Source organism: Herpailurus yagouaroundi, unplaced genomic scaffold (assembly GCF_014898765.1).
Source record: "Herpailurus yagouaroundi ecotype Mexico unplaced genomic scaffold, PumYag 190, whole genome shotgun sequence".
In the NCBI taxonomy this organism is placed as follows: domain Eukaryota; kingdom Metazoa; phylum Chordata; class Mammalia; order Carnivora; family Felidae; genus Herpailurus; species Herpailurus yagouaroundi.
Genome location: NW_024412421.1, coordinates 23,838,537 through 23,862,716, shown reverse-complemented (window position 1 = coordinate 23,862,716; position 24,180 = coordinate 23,838,537). Strand labels below are relative to the sequence as shown.

The window sequence follows — 24,180 nt, the reverse complement described above, 5'->3', positions numbered from 1 at the left end:
AAAAGAAAATAAAATTGTAAACATAAAACCAAGACGAGTTCTCTGATTCCAGACAGCAAAAAGGAAATCACTGCCATGAAGGGAATAAAAGGTTTCCTTTGTTTGCATCTCATTCTAAATCTGCAGACTTTTTAAGAATATTTCACAGGCATCTTTCTGTTTCAAGAGGACTTTCCCTTTAAATAGATGGTACAGCCATTAAAAGTATTTCTCCACTCATTCTTTCTCCCTTCTCCAGGCTATCCAAATATTTTCATGTATTTAGATGTCTTACACCTCGAAACCACCAAAGTTTCCATATCCATCTCTTAAATATTAAGAATCAAACAAGCACCACTCTCATGAGACACACTCACCGGGAAAGTTCTAGAGAAGTGAGTTGACTGGGTACTGGATAGACATTCACTGCTGTCAGCCCTAATAAAAAAAAACAAACAGGTGTTAGTGATACTCTCCAAAGAAGAAAGTAACTGAGAGAGTAAACAACAGCAAAGTGGTTTAGTGAAATCACCAGAGAAAAAACTGATGTCATCTCCTGAGATGAACTAAAGACAAAAAGCTGGGTAACTGACACTGACTAACTTTACCTGATTTGAAACCCAAATGAAACAACTGATTAAAGGATCTTGTGTACTGGTCTGGACTCACACAGCACAGAAAGTTGCTAAATGTTAGCTGTGACTACTTAGCTTTCTAACTTAAAAAAAAATTTTAATAATTGGATTTTTACGGGCAGTATCTTTTAATTAAAGTAAAAAACATACATACAGAAAAGTACAACAAGCTTAAGTGTATAGATCAATTGATTTTTACAAACCGAACACAATAGGGTAACCAGTACCCAGATCAAGAAACAGCATATTACCCGCTGCCCTGAAATTCACTCCCGTTTCCCTGTTTTGGTCACTGCCCACCAGGGCAACCTCCCTCCCCACCCCCAACTCCCAATACCACAGATGGCTTTTGCCTATCCACATAAATACACATGCACAGTCTGCATAATGCTTTCTCTGGCTTTATTTACTCTACATTGTGCCTGTGACATTTGTTCCTATTACTGCCTAGGGCTGTAGTTCATACATTCTCATGGCCATATAAAATTCTTTATGTAATTATACCACAATTTATGGACCCATTTTAGAGCTGGTGGGCATTTAAGTCTCTTCCACTTTGGGGTTACTGAGTACACGTTCAGCTTTAGTAGATAATTCCACACAGTTTTCCAGAGTGGTTGACCAATGTACAACTAGTATTTTCAGTGATTTTCAAGGACTATTCTAGTCATTCTGATAGGTGTGTAGTGGTGTCACACTGGGGTTTCAATGTGCACATCGCCGATGATCAGTGGGGTCAAGTGCCTTTTCCTATACTAACTGATCACTTGGATAATTCTTTTGTGAAGCTGAGTTCTTTACTTTTGGGACATCAGAACTGCAAGTGTTGGTGTGAATTTTTCCAGGTTAAGAACTTAAGGATTCTTTCTGTAAACAGAGCGGCTAACTTCAAACAAGCCCCGTTTGGTACAGCTCTGTGACAGAATCCCAGTTACCGAAGACAGCATTTATGTCTATGAGGTCTTTTCTAGCAGGGCCACTCATTCATTCTCTAGATACATTTAGAACACAGAATAGGGCTAATAGTAAACATTTCCACAACAAAAGACCGACTACCATCTCACAAGAATATCTAGAACTTGCACAAGTCGATACTCATCAGCTTTGACACTGTTTTGACCCAAGCAATTAATCTACGCTACAAGTTGAAATTTCTCTAACATGATAAAAGGCAGTGAAAAGAGAAGTCTATAACTATCTTTTATTTTAATAATGTATTTTAGGGATACAGAAAAGAGAATATAATAATGAACACTCTTTCACCCATCATCCAACTTTTAACAAATCTTCAAATTCTGTCTATAAGCTTCAGACTTTTTCAAGAATTAAAACACTGCACATACCAAGAGGTAAATATCATCCTGAATATTTTATCATTCCCATGGATCTTTTATATTCTCTGGTAAACACAGAGCTAAGGAAACAACTTTTCTGTGTGTTTGAAATTTGATACAACTATCTTGGTGTACATACATATACTTATGCATTTTTTTTTTTCTAAAACAATGTTTCTAAGATTTATCCATATTAATACACAAAGCTTTAGGACATTCATTTCCACTGCTGTGCAGTATTCTATTGTATAAACATGTCACTGTTTAGTGTATACATTTTCCTATCAAGAGTCATATATATTTTTTTTTTCACCGTAACAAACAACGCCGTGAGAAACACTCCAGTACACATCTCCTGGGCACATGCGGGTGTCTCTGGGAGATATTCCAAGCAGAGCACCTGGCAGAATATGCACTACATGTATCTTTGACTTCTCTGAACACTGTTATAGTGCTTTGCAAAATGGCTTTACCAAATGACCCTCTCACTGGCAGTGTAGGAGAGCTGCTGCTTCTCCATATCTTCAATAGTGCTTAGTGGGAATTTTTAATTTGATGAGCTAAAATGGAATTATCAAAATTTGCATTTCTCTGGCACTTAGTGATACTGAACATCTTTTCCCATCCTTCCTGAAACACAGGAAATGTAATTATAATTTCCTTGGTAAAGAACTCTGGGGCACCTGGGTGGCTCAGTTTGTTAAGCATCTGACTTTTGATTGAGGCTCAGGTCATTATTTGACAGCTCATGAGTTTGAGCCCCGTGTCATGCTTTGTGCTGTCAGCGTGGAGCCTGTTTAGGATTCCCTTTCTCCCTCTGTCCCTCCCCGCATCGTGTGTGCTCTCTTGCTCTCAAAATAAATAAGTAAACTTAAAAAAAAAAAAAAAAAAAAAAAGAACTTTCCATAAAAATAATACGACAAATACAAGGTCTTTTACAATGAACAATATTCCTGGAGCAAATTACTACTGAAATAAGGGGCTTCTCATTCTAGAACTGAAGCAGTACAAACTTTTGGACTAGAGATGGGCAAACTTTTTCGGTAAAGGGCTAAATATTTAATAAATGCTTTAGGCTTTGCAGGCCATACCATGTCTCTTACAACTACTCAATCATGCAGTGATATGTAAACAAATGAATGTGGGTATCTTCCAATCAAATTTTATTGATGTATCACTGATATTTGAATTTCATATAACTTTCCCAAGTCAAAATTACTCTTCTTTTGATTTTTTTTTTAAATTTACTTAAAAAATGTGAAAACTCATTCCCCATGGGCCATATAAAAACAGGTGCTGGGCCAGATTTAGCCCTTGGGCTGTAGTTTACCAACCTTTGTTTTAGGCTACTCCTGATATTCTGTTTTGAACATGCTTGCCCACCCTCCTACCTTGTTATTTTGCAAAATGCCTCTGATTATACTCACTTAGGGAATCTCAAAGTAGTCTGCAATGCCTTTTCATGCTTATCTCAGCCAACTTAAAAACAAACTTAAAAGACAAAGCTGGTCTCCATGAACCTCAAACCACACTTTGCAGACTGGCTGAGGAACATCACAGATGCCACTGTTCTTAGAAAGCTCTTGACTGCGAGCTACAAGAGAAAAAAATAGGAGGCTGGATGGAGAACTCACTGTTCGAACTGGCGTACAGATTTCGAAGGGAGAAGCCACTGAGTGTCAGCTCTCTCAGTTGGTTCCGCTCACAATGCAGCTGCTCCAAGCTACATAAGGAGTTGAGATCTAAGTCAGCCAGTTGATTGTCCCGCAAATCCATGTGGGTGATGTATTTATTTCCCTCCAGATTTTCAGTAACTACAGTTTTCAAATGGTTCATCCTTAATAGAGAATAAGGAAATCATTAGAAATAAATTCTACTAAATGTGCTTATCAAAAGAAAAGAGGTATGATCTCTTTCTTTTCTAAACAACTAAAAAATTTCACTACTTGCTTTGGCTTGCAAGGTATTAATAACCCTGAAGAGCTGTACCTTGAGTTCTTTCTTTATGAACTAAGTTAGGCAATCCAGACTTGCAAATACATATACAAATTAAATAGAGAGGGAAGAGGGATCATGCCTACAAACAAGTACTTAAAAACTTACATCCAAAGACATAATAAAGTTAGGTAGGCACGAAGAAGCACACCAAATGAACAATAAGATGAACATAACCTTCTGGGTTAATGAGCAGCAAAGCAGTCGTAGTGCACCATGTAGAGACCAAGAGGAAGCAGCCATACTTTCTCCCGTTGCTCTGCCTACTCTCTCGTATGCTAAGATTCACATTTCATTAATTACTAGAGAGGAAAATAATCTGTATCTATATGGAGTAGTTCAAGGGCAAATTATAGAAAATGGCTTCTTGGTTCTCTTCCCAAGTATAGGATTTAGTGCACGTAGCCATGTTCTCATTTTCTGGTATTTCAATACACTTTTCTGTTAACTATTTTTTTAATGTTTATTTATTGAGAAAGAGACACAGACGTGAGTGGGGGAGGGGCAGAAAGAGAGGGAGACACAGAATCCGAAGCAGGCTCCAGGCTCCAAGCTGTCAGCACAAAGCTGGACGCAGGGCTCAAACCCATGAACCGTGAGATCATGACCTGAACCAAAGTCGGATGCTCAACCGACTGAGCCACCCAGACGCCCCTCTGTTACTATTTCCTTACAAGGGACATCAATGGCTTAGTGTAAATGACAGACATTTACACTATGTGTATGTGTGTCTTTTATGTCTATGTGTCTTTTATCAGCTTTCTTTAGGAAAATATTATAACTAGAAAATAAAACTCATAAAAAATTCATAGGAAAACCTTTAACATTTAAAATCTAATATAATGGGTATCAAGAAGAAACCCAATGATTCAATAAAAAATGGTCAAGTTTAAGAAAAATACAAATTACCAATAAGCATATTAAAACGATGCTCGGGGACATCTGGGTGGCTCAGTCGGTTAAGCATCCAACTTCAGCTCAGGCCATGATCTCTCATGGTTCATGAGTTCAAGGCCCATTCGTGTTGGGCTCTGTGCTGACAGCTTAGAGCCTGGAACATGCTTCTGATCCTGTGTCTCCCTCTCTCTCTCTCTCTCTCTGCCCCTCCCCCACTTACATTCTGTCTCTCTCTCAACAATAAATAAACATTAAAAAAATTTTTTGTTAAAGATGCTCAACCTCACTCATAAGTAAATAAATACTGATTAAAACAATGAAGTATTATTTTCTCCCACTACACTGACAATAAAGAAAAAGGCTGCTACGATCCAACATTGACAAGGATGTGTAGAAATGGGAATTCTTACAAAATGTTGCTGGGAGGGTAACTCAAAACAACCTTTGTCAAAGGTAATGTAAAAGTGTCTATCACATGGTATACCTACCTCACTCATAATCTCTCTGCTACTGAGTGAAAACTGAAGCTTTACTACAGCTTGGAAAATGTTTTAGAGAAGTCTTTATAAAGAGAAAACGTAAAAGGACATCAGAGGTCCACCCAAAAGAAGGCATGGTGAAAAATGGCCTCACCTTAAATCCACATGTTTGATATGGCTCATCCTATTCAGCACCCCAAGGTTTAGGACTTCCAGGTGATTTCCCGCCATAACTACTTTATCTAACATAGTGAGTTTCTCATAAACCTCAGGAATATGACTAAAGTTGTTGAAGGAAATTCCCAGGGAAGAAAGCTGTTGCAGATTTCCCAATTCCTCAGGTAAAGTTGTCAGAAAGTTGCCATCAACACAGAGGGTTTGAAGACTGCAGGAAGAAAACAAAACAAGACTTTATGAAAGGTTTTAATTGGAATGAAAAGAACTAGAAATATGGATTCTGACATACATCACTAATTTATTATGAATCCAATAATAATAAAATACCCTATCTATAGAGACTCAATGAAATACACATAACTGACATGGATGGTCCCTCCAACATCAACAATAGTCAGAACCTCTGCTATTGAAACTGAGGGACTAATAACTAGTTACTGCTGCAAGTAACTGCTGCTGACTAGAATCCTCAGACTTGCATGATTAATTTCACTGCAAGAGCTCATGGGACTACCTTCATTCCAAATGCCAGACAAGCTCCTTACTCTGCAAGTAAAAATGAGTCTAGCAAAAGTCAGATACTTACTTTAGCAGATTGCCAATCTGACTTGGTAGGTCATGAAATCCATTACAGGAGAGGTTGAGCTCAGTCAGGGTAGAAATCTCACATAACAATACAGGAAACAACCCAAGTTTATTGTGGGACAAGTTCAGGCCCTTCAGCTGAGAAAATCTAAAAAGCAAAGGTACAAATTATACTGCTGAATGAAAAAGACATCTATTAAAAAAATTTTTTTTTAATGTTTATTTTTGAGAGACAGCATGAGTGGGGGAGGGGCATAGAGGGAGGGAGACACAGAATCTGAAATAGGATCCAGGCTCTGAGCTGTCAGCACAGAGCCTGATGCAGGGCTCGAACTCATGGACCGTGAGATCATGACCTGAGCCAAACTCAGACACTTAACCGACTGAGCCACCCAGGCACCCTAGCCATCATTTTAGATGTCCACTGCAGAATTTGTTCCACAAATATCTGTTGAGGACTCACTACCTGCCAAACATTGAGTACAGCACAGACACTAAGATGCCTAACACTGGGACCATACAATGAAGGAAATCAGGTCTAGTGCAATGGGAGTTCTTCTCGCTTCTCCTTAAAAATGGAGAAAATTTTAAAGAAAATCTCATATCAAAGTCCTATTGATATGCTTAAAACCTCTTCCTTTATGAAATTTCTACATGCAATATATAAAATTTTATAACAATTCATCAACGCACACAGGAATAGCTAACAAATATGTACATCAAATCCCATTATAAGCAACTTCTTTTTACATATTGAAATTTATATTGGCTCAAATATCACTTGAAATGAATGGGACACTTAGAGCTTTAAAGTATGTATGTATTAATGGAGTTTTACTGTAATAGGATCTAACAGAGAACATGAAATAGTAATTTTGAATGCTTCTGTTTTGTTCCTAGAAAGAAAACTATCTATGCCATCTTAACTAGAGATAATATCATCATAAACTGGATCTAAAGGAATCACTCTGCTAATTCTACTTAGGAATATTATACTTATGATTATACTAGTGCAAGAAGGTAAGGCTGAGGTGGTGTTTTCCATGATACCGATCCGTATCACCTGCTCCTAGATTTGAGTCACTCTTCCAAATTTTCAACTTTTGATTTCCAATTGTCCTGACCTTGAGTACAGACTGTTCCTTTGGCTTGGTGCCTTGACTTGAGAATTCCTAATACAGCCCTCAAATTAGATAAAACCCTATTTTCACAGCAACTCAGAAGAAAACACTAGTAAATGCTAGAAACTCACTTAAAATGATAGCTTGTATTGTTTTTACTTAACAATATAATTAAAAGTATTATCTCATTACTAAATATAGGCTTAAATCTAAAAAACTTTGTAAAACACATCAGATGAGATAAAAATACAGTGCTTTCTCAAAATTATTTTAGAAATATTATTATTAAGTAAAATATGTACTTTTTTTTTTTTTTTTTTTTTAAGTAGGCCTCATGCCCAGCACGGAGCCCAACACAGGGCCCAAACCCACGACTGTGAGATCAAGACCCAAGTCAAGATCAAGAGTCAGATATGTAACTGACTGAGCCATTCAGGTGTTCCTAAAATACGTACTTTCAATGTGTATTATCTTTCTAATCACCATGTAATCTGAATTCTTTAATGTCCAATTTCTCCCTTGCTCACAAGCCCAGACAATTAGTTATATCAAATATTTACTTAAAAATTTTTTTTAAATGTTTTATTTATTTATGAGAGTGAGAGCAAAAGTGGGGGAGGGACAGAGAGAGAGGGGAAAGAAGATCTAAAGTAGGCTCTGCACTGAGAGTAGCAAGCCTGATGTGGGGCTCAAACTCACAAACTGTAAATCATGACCTGAGCTGATGTCAGACACTCAACCAACTGAGCCACCCAAGCAATCCTCTTCCATCCATTTTCAAAGGGAGGAGGGTGGTAATGTGGGTGGAGGGAGGGAATGGGGAATATATTCTAACAAAGATGGAAAATATATGGGCCATAGTCCCTAAGGAGTGGAATGGTTCTTTTATCAGAGGGGAGAAGTTTCATAGCTGTCTAAGGCTTAGAAGCTAGTGTTAATAGGCACATAACAAAGATAAAAGTCCCACACTGGGAGTGGAATTCTTAAAATTAGGCCTATTTCCTTTAAGTTATTTAAGTTTGATACTTAGGATTCAAAAACTTGCCATACACTCAATCTCTCAATTTACCCTGGTTTCAGATCAGGCGTCACTATCAGTGAATTATATCACAAGATTGTCTAGCTCAATGGCAGCACACTGTGGCCTCCATAACAGAATATTTGCATCTATCTCCTGTCTTATGGAGGGAAAGGGGGAGTAAGAAAACTGCATAAATAGGGGCGCCTGGGTGACTCAGTAGGTTAAGCGACTGACTCTTGATTTTGGTTCAGGTCATGATCTCACAGTTTGTAAGTTCAAGCCCTGTGTCAGGCTCTGCGCTGACAGTGTGGAGCCTGCGTGACATTCTCTCTCCGTGCCCCTTCCTCACTTGTGCGCACATGCTCTCTCTCTCAAAAAAAATAAACTTAAAAAAAAGAAAACAACATAAATAAAGCATAAATAAAAATTCAACTCTTTTTCAAAATAGAGAAAATTTTCAAATATGTGTATGATGTTAAGCATGCTCACCTTCAGGTACAACTAAGACAGTGATCACGATTTGGTTTGAGTAAGTTATTCTGGAAACCTATTCTCCACATACCTGTAGAGAGTGTCAAGGCCCCCTGGTCTTTCCAGCTGCATGAAGTTGTGTCGCAAGTTGAGGTAGGTGATATCTTGACTGTAGAAGAGATGCTCAGGAACCTCCTCAAGGCTGTAACACGAGAGGTCGACGGTGCTGATTCGCTGGGACACCACCTGAATAGGGTCAAGGAGAAGAGCCATCTCAGCTAGAGCAGCAGAACAAATGTCTCTCACCCAGCAAAGGAAGGAATGCCATTTATAAAAAAAGTGCTAATTTTAACAATTGGAAAGAAAAAAAGGTAATGAGATCCAATTACTCATTTATAAAAACCAGTTCATTTTTCCTTTTTCCTAAAACCATTAAGCTGCTTGAAACACACAATGGTGTAAGCTGTAAAGTGTCTGTAAGTAAAAGGAAAAAAAAAATCATAAAGGGGAAAAGTTAACATTTCATGCAAGAAGATAAGATGATTCAAAATAACTATACAAAACTTTGGCAGGCTGTATGATATTGAAAGCCATGGCCTTTTGTACCCACAGGCTCTGCTACTTACTAGTGCAGTTTCTTCATCTGTTGTGAGGATAAAATAAATTCAGCACACAGCACACTGCTTAGTATGCAAAAGGTACTCAAAAAATATTAACTTCTCTTATAAGGTCAAAAGAATGGAATAGCTATTTAAAACTGAGATTAGTTTATTCAGAACAGATTTCATTACCACTACAATAGAAGTACATAAAATTCAATAAAACCAAAACAAGTTTTTATTTCTATAATAGTCTGCTAATAAAAGATAGGTTGTGAAAATTGGTTTAAAAACCAAACAAAATCACTAGAAAAGTTATTCATGTTTTATGGCATCTCATTATACTAAAACAATACTTTATGCAACTATTTAGTTCCACAAAGAAAAATGTGCTAAAATTCTGCAAAGATAGCTGGGAGAACAAGAAAATTTGGAAACTGCAATACAATTTTAGGGCACTGCATCTTTAAAGATTAAAAAGCAGAAATTATGCTGAAAAGCTAATTATCCTCAGCATAGCGGAACAATGGTTTGTAACAGGATCACAGGTCATGTCCCATTATAAGTTCAAATTTAAAGTGGTTCATCACAGCTGTACTAAATATATTCAGACCAAGAAGGACTAGTCTAGGAATTAGGGAATGGCTCCATCTATCCCTGACCACAGTGGTGGAGGGAAAGTGATTTGAATCTTATTGTGTCTCAATTCTTCTCAGAGATGGTATAAAGGTAAAACGCACCTGAAAACATGTTTGAATACATTTTGTACTATGCAAACATAAATAATAAGGTAAGGACCAGGTGGAATTCTATTATTTCATTCATTATAAACTTAGAGGAGCCTAAAGGAAGATACCTAAGAATTACAATTCACTCTCTTTGGAGTGAGTTCAGCTTCAAGATACATTTCTGTTGGGCTTTTACATTCTTATCACCACATCAGGACATTTGACAGCTTATCACCTTGGACGCTTGTCGCTGCCATCTCTGGCACTCAGCCAATGTCTCAAAGCTGACATGATAGGTCTGAGCCTGGGCTCCAGCTGAGCTGAATGCAAGGGAGTGCTGCCGTCGCTTCACTTCTTCCACCTGAGGAGGAGGAGGCAAGGAAACCAGGACCAAGACAAAAAAAAATCCTAGTCAGAGAGCAAAGGACAGTAACAAGAAAAATAAGTCAACTTTTTAAAATGGGGCAAAAGAGAGGCGCCTGGGTGGCTCAGTTGGTTAAGCGTCTGACTTCAGCTCGGGTCATGATCTCACAGCTCGTGAGTTCGAGCCCCACGTTGGGCTCTGTGCTGACAGCTCAGAGCCTGGAACCTGCTTCAGATTCTGTGTCTCCCTCTCTCTCTGCCCCTCCCCTGCTCACATTCTGTTTCTTCTCAAAAAATAAACATTAAAAAAAATTTTTTTTAATGGGGCAAAAGATCTGATCAGATGTTTCTCCAAAGAAGACTTGAGAAATGACCAGTAATACCATGAAATGTTCAACATCATTACTTATTAGATAAATGCAAATCAAAATTGAAAGACACCACATCACATACACTAGGAGGGCTAAAGTTAAAAATAGAAAATAACAAATGTTGGATAATAAGTATTAGCAGGTTCTGGACCCCTCATACACTGCAGTGGGAACGTAAAATGGTCCAGCCACTCTGGAAAACAGTCTGGCAATTCCTCAAAAGCTTGAACATAGAGTTACCATGTGGCCCAGCAATTCCACTCCTACATATACACTCAAGAGAACTCAAAACATACATTTATACAAAAACTTACACATGAATTAGAGCAGCACTATTCATAATAGCCCAAAAGGAGAAACAACCTAAATGTCCATCCATCAACAGGTATGCGTATAAACACTGAATGTGGTATATTTCAGTGGAATATTATTTAGCCATAAACAGAAGATATTGCTGCACACTATATGAACCTTGAAAAGATTATGTGAAGTGAAAGTCACAACCATATACTGTATGATTCCATTTATATGAAGTCTTCAGAATCAGCAAATCTGTACAGACAGAAAGTAGATTAGTAGGTGCCCAGGACTAGGGAAGAAATGGAGAGATGATGGCTAAGTAGTGCAGGGTTTCTTTTCAGGGTGATGTGGTGATGGTCACAAAACAGTGAATACACTAAAAGCCACTGAACTGTACACTTTATATGGGTGAATTATATGGTACATGAATTAAATCTCAATCAAGCTGTTTAAAAAAAGCAAAGGAGGGGCGCCTGGGTGGCTCAGTCGGTTAAGCATCCGACTTTGGCTCAGGTCATGATCTCGCGGTCCATGAGTTCGAGCCCTGCGTCGGGCTCTGTGCTGACAGCTCAGAGCCTGGAGCCTGTTTCAGATTCTGTGTCTCCCTCTCTCTCTGACCCTCCCCCGTTCATGCTCTGTCTCTCTCTGTCTCAAAAATAAATAAACGTTAAAAAAAATTTATTTTTTAATAAAAAAATAAAAATAAAAAAATTAAAAAAGCAAAGGAATAACTTATTCAGCAACTATGTTGAAGGAATAGGACTCAGGCATAATCGTAAGTAAATGTATTAATTATTCTTTAAGTCACAACCCAGTCTCAATTTGGTAATGAAATATTAGCTGAATAAATACATTGTACTGTTCTGCATGCTGGGACAAGCAGAGGAGAAAACAACAAAGCGCCTACTCTAAGTGGGGTTTAGACTTGCGGAAAGACACTCTAACACCAAAATGGTGACATAGCATAGCATGATATAATATGTAAGATGTAACATCAAGAAAAATAAAGCAGGGGAAAAGCTTGGAGGACAGGGTGGGTGGTCTGAGTTATGAACAGGTCAGTAAAGGAAGGAATTGCTGAGGTAACATGTGAGCAAAGACCCTAAGGGGGTCAAGGCATGAAAACCTCCTGGGGGAGGAGCATTCCATGCAGGGCAAGAGCAAGTACAAGTGCCTGTGATGCAAGAAAGCATCCCATGTTTCGCAACAGGAGAGTCTCTAGACCCACAGGATAAGAGTCAATGTTGCCATTGCAAAGATACGACAGTTCCAACCCTTCCCCTATCCTGGGGCACAATGGAGGTAGCTGCCTGCCTACAAAGGGTGACCTAGCCTGCTTTTTGGACTCTCTTTCCTTACCTACTAAGTACTGGACTAGATGCCATTTTTTACCCCCTCCAGGGTTGAAGTAGATAGGAAGGACAGGAAAGATAAAAGCTCAAAGGTTCTTACTAGACAAGCAGAGTCATAACCTGACTTTGCAGTCTCCAGGCCTAACAGATTTTAAAGGGAGGTTTTTCCTCAATGGGGCCTTTTAAGGATTCTTTTGGTTACCCCCACCTCAAGCCAAACAATGGATGACTTCTTAGTTACAGATCCCTTGACCTGGCTAATGCATATTATTCCAGTAGTTGACTATGCCCTCCCAGACATGAAGGAATCTGGTGGTCCATTTACAGCCTGTCCTCCAGGGAAGCCTATTTGCCCCTCTGGGTGGCCCTGCTAGACAAGATCTAAGAGAATCCACCCACTCATCCATTTTTCCACCTATCCACCCACTGGTTCTCACTTTCTCTCAACCCTTCTGGGTCACATACTAACAAACCCAAGGAGCACATGATGATCCCAATGCATGAGTCAGGCTCTTAAGCTACCTGGCTGCATTGGTAACTCATCTCTTGTCCTCAAGACTCCTTGGTCAGAAGGCAGGACACCAGTCCACTATGTTTCCCTTACTGTAGGGGATCCGTATCAAGCTCTCTTGAGTCCTGTTGCAACCTCTTTCACTAGGGTTGAGGAAACAGGCAGAAACCTTCTCTGTTCCCATTTGGGGTGGTAATAAAGATTCACTGCACAACAGCAGTTCTCATCAAAGCAATTCTCCCCCAAAACTCCAACAACCTACCTCACATAGCTTTGAAGAAGATAAAGCCTTTGTAGTTATGAAACCACTTATATCTTTCTCTGACATGTTATTTTGATATGTCATAGGTACTGAATCTTGGTGAGTCAGCTGGGAACTTCCAAATTATACTCGTAAATCATTAGGTTTCTGGTGCCAAGTAAAGATTGAATCCAATGGCAGAAACATGATAATACTTTAAGCGAAAGAGAATCATATTAAAAAGATCCAAATAAAATTACATAATATTCATAACATTCAATTGCAATGATCACAATAGGACCGCTTTTTATTAGTAATAAATCAAGGCAAGTGAATGAGTCTGTGTCAAAATAAAGGATCTTATTGAAATGAAGAATAGATATTAATGACTGTTTCAGAATAATCTTTTAAATATTTTATTACAGGATATTTGACACAGAACAATAATATACTCATATAATGTCAAATTTTTTTTTTATATAATGTCAAATATTGAAAAACGATTGTAAATCTCCCACTGGAAGTTAATTTGTCAATTTAATTATGTTAATTTTTGCATTATATATATTAAGACTACATCATAACACATGTACAACTTCAGAATTATTATATTCATCATGAAGTGTTCCTTTCATCCTTTTGGAATGAGCCTCTTTATACCTACTAATTCTTTTGCACCGAAGTCTTTTTTTAGATATTAGTTTTATTGACGTATAATTTTAATAAACTTTGTGATTTTTTTTACTTCACAGATTCTAAGTGAATAGTTTAATAAGCTTTTATAAATGAATACAGCTGTATAAGCCCATCACCCCCAATACTTCCCTTTGTGCTTTTCTGTAATCAATCCCTTCCCTTCTGCACCCAGGCAAGTGCCTGTTTTCTATCACTATAGTTGTCTTTTTTTAGAATTTCATATGATAGAATCATACAATAAACAGACTTTTTTGTACCTCGCTTCTTTCACTTAAAATAATGCTTTTGAGACTGATCTTTGTTTTGGAAAGTGTCAGCAGTTCATTCCTTTTTAGTGCTTACTAGTATTCCATTGTGTGGACATAACTCCTGTGTTTATCAACTCACCAGTAGTCAATGAACATTTGGCTTGTTTCTAGTTTTGACAATTATGAATAACGCTGTGACGAACATTCACTTCAAGTCTTTGTAAAGATATGTGTTCATTTCCCAATATCTTGGAGAAAAGCCGGGTCATCTGATATACATATGTTTAAGTTTACAAGAAATAAAAAAACTGTCTTCCAAAGAGACTGTACTCCTACCAATGACATAAGCAATCCAGTTGTTCCTCATCTTGCTAAATCTGGTAAATCAGTCTTTTGATTTTTAGTCATTCTAGTGGTGTGCAGTATCTCACTGATATTAATTTGCATTTCCCTAATGACTAATGATGGTGAGAATCTTTTTATGTGTCTATTTGCCATGTGTATATCTTCACTGGTAAAGGATATGCTCCAATCTTTTGCTGAGTTTTTACTACGTTATTTGTCTTCCTATCACTGTGTTGTAAAAGTTCTTTATATATCCTGTAGACAAGTCCTTTGTTCCATATAAACTTTCATAAAAGTATTTTGTCTGATGTTAATATAACCACACCGATTTTCTTTTGGTTGTTATTAGACTAGCATAATTTTCCCACCATTTCACATTCAACATTCTAATTGTTAGGTATGTCTCTTATAAACAGCAAGTACTAAGATTTTAAATAAGAATCTAACAATCACAATTTTTATGAATATTGATATATTTAGATATGTTTCTATCACTAAAATTTGTGGGTTTTTTTTTTTAAATATTTATTTTTGAGAGAGACAGAGCATGAGTGGGGGAGAAGCAGAGAGAAAAGAAGACAAAGAATCTGAAACAGGCTTCAGGCTCTGAGCTATCAGCACAAAGCCTGATGCGGGGTTCAAACCCATGAACCGTGAGATCATGACCTGAGCCAAAGTTGGACTCAACCGACTTAGCCACCCAGGTACCCCTCTATCACTATAACTTGTGATAATTTACCATGCTAATCATTGTGTTCCTTTTTCTCCACTCTTTTTCTGTCTTCTTTTAGCATTACAGAATTTTTTTTTTTTTAATATTTGTTTTTGAGAAAGAGAGAACACGAGCAGGGGAGAGGCAGAGAGAGAGGGAAATAGAATCTGAAGTAGGCTCCAGGCTCTGAGCTGTCAATGCAGAGCCCAATGTGGGGCTCAAACTCACAAACCGTGAGATAATGACCTGAAATGAAGTCAGATGCTTAACTGACTGAGCCACCTAGGTGCCCGGCATCAAAGAACTTTTTATATTCTCTTTTTCCACTCTACTTTTTTTTTTTAACCTTTATTTTTGAGAGAGAGAGTGAGAAAGAGAGACAGAGTGCAAGTGGGGGAGGAACAGAGACAGAGGGAGACACATCTGAAGCAGGCTCCAGGCTCTGAGCTGTCAGCACAGAGTCCGATGCAGGGCTTGAACCCACGAACTGTGAGTTCATGACCTGAGCCTATGTTCGATGCTTAACTGACTGAGCCACCCAGAGGCCCCTTTCCCACTTTACTTTTTTTAGTGGCTGTCCTTAAAATTTTTTAATTCACACTTTTTTTCCTAATGAAGTTGAACGTTATTTGGTGTTTCTATCCTCTTATTCCAAGACTTTAAACTTCTTACAATTAATATTAACTTTACCATCATTATTTTATCAGTGTCTGCACTCATCGTTTCTTATTTCTTAAAACTTCCCTTTGAATTTACTTTCCCTTATTGTATTCTTTTTTCTTTCTTCCTTCCATCTTTCCTCCTTCTTCCTTCTTTTCTTCCTTCCTCCCACCCTCCCTCCCTCTCTCTTTCTTTCTCTTCCTTCCTTTCTTTCTCTCTCTCTCTCTTCCTTTCTGGTGGGCGGGGGGCATTTTTTTTTAACCTATTTTCTTCATTCTGTCCTTCAGCCCCCAAGACCAGAAGAACCAGGTCTTATATTGCTAAGTGGTAGGTTTCTGCCTCCTGGTTGATACTGAAGTATACACATTCATTTAGTGGCAGCTTATTCATTTCCTGGTTATGGGCCACATAAATGGGTCATTCCACCTCTCTAGGACAATAGCAACAACAAGACTTGGTTCCAGTCAGTGGTTAACAGCAGTTTTGGGCTGTTTTGTTTTTGTTTTTTCCAGCAGTCCTTCAGGGGCAGAATACCACTCATCTCTTACTTAAGCCTGGGCCAGGTTCCCCTCATAAGTAGAGGACTTTTAAACCCAAATACTTAGAGGAGCTACACATTTGGGCTGCCACAACCTTTCAGGCCCAGAACCCAGCAGGCCCTCAGATTCAGACCATTTCACCACATGCACTTCTATTCTACATTCCTAAGCCCAACTGTGCCTTTTGAATATTGTATATTTAAAACTGTATATTTACCTTTTGAATATATATATTTTATCTATATATAGATGATGTATTGTGTATCTGGAGCAGATTGGCTGTTTCAACGCATGAATTCACTAAGTTTTGTCTGGAAGCTCTCTCAAATTCAGACTTTTATGATATTCAAAATCAAAAATAAAAGAAACAAAATGAGGTATAGCTTCATATAAATGTTAATATATCTGTTTCCAGTCATCTGTCAGTCTGATGGACTTGCAGCTGAACTCCTTGCCCAGGGTGGGGAATTCTCTAGTACAGACAAGAAATAATGTGCTTCCCTGGCTGCTGGAGAGGGGCTTGTGACCATCCCAGACTCTGAATTTTAGTATAAATGAGGGAAAAGGAGAAGCTGGAGACAATCTGTTTAAGGAATGGATGCTGGCGGGAAGCTGGCAGGGCAGCATCCTCGATCTACCCAGGCGTTACCAATGGCAGCATCCAGTGCCTAGCAGTGGAGGCAGAGGTATCATCAACAAATGGGTTCTGCAGCAGAATTTGGGGTATGGGGGCACCTGTGTGGCTCAGTCAGTTGAGCATCTGACTTCAGCTCAGTTCATGATCTCACAGTTCTGGAGTTCAAGCCCCATGTTGGGCTCTGTGCTGACAGGTCAGAGCGTGGAATGTGCTTCATATTCTGTGTCTCCTTCTCTCTCTCTCTGCCCTCCCCTGCTTGTGCTCTCTCAAAAAAAAATAAATATTTTAAAAAGAGAAGAGAAGAGAAGAGAAGAGAAGAGAAGAGAAGAGAAAAGGAAAAAAAGAAAAAAAAGAAAAGAAAAGAAGAAAAGAAATTTGTGGTATGGATACTTTTTGACCTCCCAGAGAATCTGTGATGTAAATAAACCAGTTTTATGCTTAAATTAGGCTGAGTAGGCTTCTTCCGGACCTAACAACTCTAAAAAACAACGTTGTAATGCAATCTTTTTTTTTTTAATTTTTTTTTAACGTTTACTTATTTTTGAGACAGAGAGAGACAGAGCATGAACAGGGGAGGGGCAGAGAGAGAGGGAGACACAGAATCCGAAACAGGCTCCAGGCTCTGAGCTGTCAGCCCAGAGCCCGATGCGGGGCTCGAACTCACGGACCGTGAGATCATGACATGAGCCGAAGTTGGACGCTTTAACCGACCGAGCCACCCAGGCGCCCCTGTAATGCAATCTTTAAAAAAAATTTTTTTAATTTAATTTTATTAGTTTTAATTTTTTTAGTTTTAATTTTAATTTTTTTAATGTTTATTTATTTAATTTTTTTAAACTTTTAAATTCATATCCAAGTTAGCATATAGTGCTATAATCATTTCAGTAGTAGATTTCAGTGATTCATCCACTACGTATAACATCCAGTACTCATCCAAACAAGTGTCCTCCCTAATGCCCCTTACCCATTTAGCCCATCCCCCGGCACAACCCCTCCAGCAACCGTCAGTTTGTTCTCTGTATTTAAGAGTCTCCTGGGGCGCCTGGGTAGCTCAGTTGGTTAGGTGTCCGACTTTGGCTCAGGTCACGATCTCGCAGTTTGTGGGTTCGAGCCCAGAGCGTCGGGCTCTGTGCTGACAGCTCATAGCCTGGAGCCTGCTTCGGATTCTGTGTCTCCTCCTCTTTCTGCCCCTCCCCCGCTCATGCTCTGTCTCTCTCCATCTCAAAAATAAACATTTAAAAAAAAAGAAAAGAAAATCCTACAGAATTTACAAAAAACAACAACAAAGCAACATAGAGCCCTGCATCGGGCTCCAAAGACCCTGGAGCCTGCTTCAGATTCTACCTCTCTCTACCCCTCCCCTGCTCATGCTCTGTCTCTCAATAATAAATAAACATTAAAAAAATTAAAAAAAAAAAAAAGAGTCTCTTATGTTTTGTTCCCCTCCCTGTTTTTGTATTATTTTTGCTTCTCTTCCCTTATGTCCATCTGTTTTGTATCTTAAATTCCACATATGAGTGAAGTCATACGTGATATCTGTCTTTCTCTGACTAGCTAATTTTGCTTAGCATAATACCTCTAGCTCCATCCACATGGTTGCAAATGGCAGGATTTCATTCTTTTTGAATGCCGAGTAATACTCCGTTGTGTGTATGTATGTATGTACACCACATCTTCTTTATCCATTCACCTGTTGATGGACATTTGGGCTCTTTCTATACTTTTGACTATTGTTGATAGTGCTGCTATAAAACATTGGGGTGCATGTGCCCCTTCAAAATAGCACACTTGTATCCCTTGGATATAGTGCAATTGCACTTTTTTTAATTTTATTTTTTAAATTTTAATTTGAGAGAGCACGAGTGTAAGCAGGAGAGAGGGACAGATGGAGAGAGGGAATCTTAAGCAGGCTCCTTGCTCAGCAAAGAGCCCAAGAGGGGACTCAATCCCATGACCCTGGGATCATGACCTGAGCCGAAATCAAGAGTCAGACAGACGTTCAACCAACTGAGCCACCCAGATGCCTCTACAGTGTAATCTTTACACATGCTCATACTTGCTTCTTTAAAATGATGTGGGGAGGGGCGCTTGGCTGGCTCAGTTAGTAGAGCATGCAACTCTTGATCTTGGGGTCATGAGTTCAAGCCCCATGTTGGGTGTGGAAATTAGCTAAATAAATAAATCTTCAAAAAAAATAAAATAAAAATAAAAAAATAAAAAGATGTGAGCAAAGTGCTGAAAAGCATATGTGATTTTAATGAAGAAGATCAAACAAAAGAAGAATAATTCCATTTTTACGAGTCTTACCTTTCCCCCAACCAAAGGCAAAATGTGCATCTTTCCAGTTTGACAATCTTTTACTGAGGAAACGATGAGGCAGGTACCACAGAGAACAACTAGGCGTTCAGCCCACTTATGCAGCTGGGTCTTTCCCTTGCGTACATTATAGATACCAGACAGAAGGATTCGATCCAGATGATCCATCTGGCATGGTTTTTCTGAAAAGAAAACAAAACGAAAGAAAAAAAATTCAGAAGGCACAATTAAACTAGTATAAGACTACTATAAGGGAAAAAGAAAGTATTGTGTGTCAATACACAGCAACCTTGTTTACAGATTTAAGTGACCAAGCAATATAAGTATTACAAAATAAGATCTCAGTCATAAAATGTTACCCATCACTGAAGTTATACAACGGGAGTATTGTGAATTTGGGGCTAAGAACAAGATTTTATTTTGGATGCCATTATTAATTCTTCTAACACAGTCCTATTTCCCATGAACACAGAGAAAAGCAAAATGGCAAAGTGACTAAGATCATAGACCTGGGGGCCAGACACGTAAACCTGAGTTCAAATCTTCATTATGCCACTTACTTTTGTTTCTTTGAACTACTTAATTTCACTGAGATTAACTTTCCTCATGTATACAGTTTGGATCTTAATAGTAATCTTTAGAATTTCATTATGAAAAAATTAAGATATTAATTTAAAGTACGGAGCATAGTTTTAGGTAACAAAAGAAGTACTGAGTAAATGACAGCCACTACTGTTGAGACGAGTCTATTCTAGAAGGAAGAAATAAAAAACTATGGAAGCACTCTACTTCTGTACACATTGCTCCATTTTCCTGCTTCTTGCGCAGAAAAGCTTAGGGCTGATATTTCAGTCAACTATCCCAATCATGGTAGCAGAAGCTCATATCATACAAGATCTTTCTTTTTTAGTATGCTCCCTCCCCAACAGAAATCTTCGTAAGGCTGAGATATAGTGCACAAAACAGCACATTATGAGAGCAGACAGGTTGTTGATTAACGCACAGCTAAAAACAGACAAGTAACTCTACAAAGGAACGAACAGGAGCAGCACTAGTATGAGATATTGCAAAGAGCAATAAAGTGGGAATAGAGAAAATTAGACCGTACCTAATATTATTACACAATTGATTATGGAACCTGTGCATCATGCCCCTTTAACTGTGTGTTTCCCACATATAATCTGAGGAAATGGGGCCTGAGGTCAATCTGAGGTCATGATCTTGCAGTTCATGGGTTCGAGCCCTGCGTCGGGCTCTGTGTTGACAGCTCACAGCCTGGAGCTTGCTTCGGATTCTGTGTCTCCCTCGCTCTCTGCCCCTCCCCAGCTTGTCCTCTGTCTCTGTCTCTGTCTCTCTTAAAAATAAATAAAAACATTTAAAAAAAAAAAAAGGTCTCAAACTTTGTATGCTAACACTAGCCCTACCCGAGAGCCATTTCTCCTTCTATGTGAGGCCAGGCCTTTCATCTATATTCTAAACCCCACCTTTCTCCGAGAATTTCTCTTCTCTCTTCTCAGTCTTCAACTCCACCCTCCTTATTGTTCTTTTCAAAGCTACAAAAGCATTCAAGTTTTCTCCCATACCCTCTCAGTCTCAACTGTAGAATTCCTTCAGTTCAGCAATTCTCCCATTTCTGTGTGCCCAAGAGTTATTATGTGACAACAGTTTAAACTGAAGGACGCTGAGACCCATTCACAGAGTGTCTAATTTGTACGGCCTAGGATGTAACATAGGAAAATGTCTTTTTGGTTTTGTTTTTGAGACAGACCACAAGCTGGGGAGAAGAGCAGAGGGGGGAAGAGAGAGAAACAAGCAGGCTTCAGGCTCAGTGTGGAGCCCAACACAGGGCTCAATCCCAAGACCTTGGGATCATGACTTGAGCTGAAATCAAGAGTCACACTAAACTAAATGAGCCACTCAGGCGCCCCAGGAAAATGTATTTTTTAACATCTATTCCAAGTAGTTTAAATGCAGATGGTCCACAAAATATATTTTGACAAACTCTAAGTTTACCCTGTTGAGGCTCTTTTCTTCTCATTTGTGCCTCTTTATTAGCTATCTCTGTTACCTCACCTCCTATTTACTCAATTTACTTCAATCTTGCTTCCAGCCTCCAAATTGTACTATTCATATGATGATAATGGCCCTCAAATTTCTATCTCCTGTCCCAATCTTCCCTTCCCTTGGTTCTAATCTCACATATCAAACTGTCTGCTGGTCATGTCCAATAGATGTTCCCATTTACCTCAAATTTCCAGGATCAGACTGGAAAGAAAGAAATAAAACTATCTTTATTTGCATATGATATGATCTTGTATACAGAAATTCCTAAGTGTGCCACTAAAAAGACAATTATAACCAACAAATGATTTCAGCAAGGTTGCAGGATAAAAAATTTTTTTTAAAATAAATTGTATTTTTGGGGCGCCTGGGTGGCGCAGTCGGTTAAGCGTCCGACTTCAGCCAGGTCACGATCTCGCGGTCCGTGAGTTCGAGCCCCGCATCAGGCTCTGGGCTGATGGCTCGGAGCCTGGAGCCTGTTTCCGATTCTGTGTCTCCCTCTCTCTCTGCCCCTCCCCCGTTCATGCTCTGTCTCTCTCTGTCCCAAAAATAAATAAACGTTGAAAAAAAAATTAAAAAAAAAAATTGTATTTTTATGCACAAGGAATAAACAGTTCAAAAGTAAAATTAAGAAACGAATTGCATCTGGGGCACCGGGGTGGCTCAGTCGGTTAAGTATCCAACTCTTGATCTCAGCTTAGATCATGAGCTCAGGATCATGAGTTCAAGCCCTGTGTCAGGCTCTGTGCTGAACATGGAGCCTGCTTAAGGTTCTCTCTCCCTCCCTCCCTCCCTCCCTCTGCCCTTCTTCCCTGCTTGTGCGCTCTCTCTATAAAATAAAAGTAAATAAATAAAAAGAAACTAACTGCATCAAAAAGAATAGTGCATAACTTGTGCAGAGAAACTAAATAATATAGTTGAAGGAAATGAAAAGAAACCTAAATAAATGGAAGACGTCCAATATTCATGAGCTGGAAGACTTAAATATTGTTAAGATGGCAAAACTCCCCAAACTGATTTACAGCAATGTAATCCCTATTAAAATTCCAGCTGCTTTCATGGAAGAAACTGACAAACTGATCCTAAAATTCACATAGAAATACAGTGGACTCAGAATAGCCAAAACAATCTACAAAAAGAACAAAATTGGAAGTATAGTACTTGGGGTGCCTGGCTGGTTCAGTTGGTAAGAGCATGCAACTCTCAATCTCGGGGTCATGAGTTTGAGCCCCAGGTTGGGTGCAGAGATTACTTAAAAAAAAAAAAAAAGTACAGTACTGACATAAGGATAGACATACAGCATTGTAATAGGATTCACAAATAAACACCTACACTTATGGACAACTGATTTTTGAGCAGGGTGCCAAGATAACTCAATAGGAAAAAAACTATCTTGTCAACAAATGGTGCTGGAACTGGATAACCACAGGCAAAAGAATAAAGTCAGATCCCTAACCTCACACCATGCACAAAAATTAATTCAAAATGGATTGTAGACCTAAACGTAAGAATTAAAACTAAAACACTGGAATAAATTTTGTGACCTTAGATTAGGCAAAGGTTTCTTTCTTTTTTTTTTTTAATGTTTATTTATTACTGAGAGACAGAGAGAGACAGAGCATGAGCATGGGAGGGGCAGAGAGAGGGTGAGACACAGAATCTGAAGCAGGCTCCAGACTTTGAACTGTCAGCACAGAGCCTGATATGGGGCTCAAACTAACAGACCGCGAGATCATGATCTGAGCTGAAGTCAGACGCTTAACCAACTGAGCCACTCCAGGCGCCCCAGGCAAAGGTTTCTTAAGTATCAACACAAAAGTTTAAGTGACAGGGGCACCTGGGTGACTCAGCTGATTAAGCGTCTGACTCTTGATTTCGGTTCAGGTCACAATCTTGAGATTTGTGGGTTCAAGCCCCACACTGGATTCTGACAGTGCAGAGCTTGGTTGGAATTCTCTCTCTCTCTCTCTCTCTCTCTCCTTCTCCCTCTCTCCCTCTCTCTCAACCCGCCCCTCCACACTCTCTCTCTCAGAATAAATAAATAAACTTTAAAAAAAGATTTAAAACAAAGTATAAATGACAAAAATGAAAATATAAACGGACTTCATCCAAAAACAAAAACAAAACAAAAAACCGTTGTGCTTCTATAAACACCATCAAGAAATTAAAAAGATGACTCACAAAACAGGAAAGAATATTTGCCAATCGTATACCAAATACCCAGAGACCTGTACCCAGAACAAAGAACTGTTACAATTCCGTAATAAAGACAAGTAGCACAATTAAAAAATGGGCAAAGAATCTGAATAGGTATTACTTCAGAGAAGATATATAAAAGGCCAACAAGCACATAAAAAGATGCTCAATCTCATTAGTTACTAGATAAATACAAATCGAAACCACAAGAAGATACGAGTTCATCGAAAAAAACAAACACTGGATAAGTGTTGGCAAGGACGTAAACAAACATTGCTGGGGTGATGATAAAATGGTGCAGCCACTTTGGAAAACAGTCTGGTAGTTCCTCAAAAGCTGAAACACAGAGTCACCATAAGATCCAGCAATTCCACTCCTACAGCTTTATCCAAGAGAAGTGAAAACATACGTCTACACAAATACTTATACCCAAATGTTTGTTCACAAAAATAGCCCAAAAGTAGAAATGACCAAAATGTCATCAACTGATGAATGCATAAACAAAATGTGGCATCATGTATACAATGGAATACTGTTTGGCCATAAAAGGAAACAAAGTACTGATACATACTACAACATGGGTGAGAATTGAAAACATTATGCTTAGTAAA

At 38.6% G+C, this 24,180-nt stretch overlaps 1 protein-coding gene across 3 annotated transcripts in view; it reads right to left on the bottom strand.

The window, feature by feature from the left end:
• The window catches only part of PHLPP2 (PH domain and leucine rich repeat protein phosphatase 2), a 78,908-nt gene that overhangs the window by 24,685 nt on the left and 30,043 nt on the right, over positions 1–24,180 (bottom strand). For 2 of the 3 annotated variants that reach the window (XM_040443010.1, XM_040443011.1), the window contains exons 4-10: positions 19,304–19,494; positions 10,257–10,382; positions 8,786–8,940; positions 6,083–6,229; positions 5,474–5,704; positions 3,583–3,785; positions 357–417 (exon numbers count right to left, since the gene is read on the bottom strand). In XM_040443010.1, the coding sequence (XP_040298944.1) occupies positions 357–417; positions 3,583–3,785; positions 5,474–5,704; positions 6,083–6,229; positions 8,786–8,940; positions 10,257–10,382; positions 19,304–19,494 (1,114 nt within the window). Of the gene's footprint in view, positions 1–356; positions 418–3,582; positions 3,786–5,473; positions 5,705–6,082; positions 6,230–8,785; positions 8,941–10,256; positions 10,383–13,180; positions 13,332–19,303; positions 19,495–24,180 lie in introns of those variants that run through there. The other variant, XM_040443012.1, reaches the window with a different exon arrangement.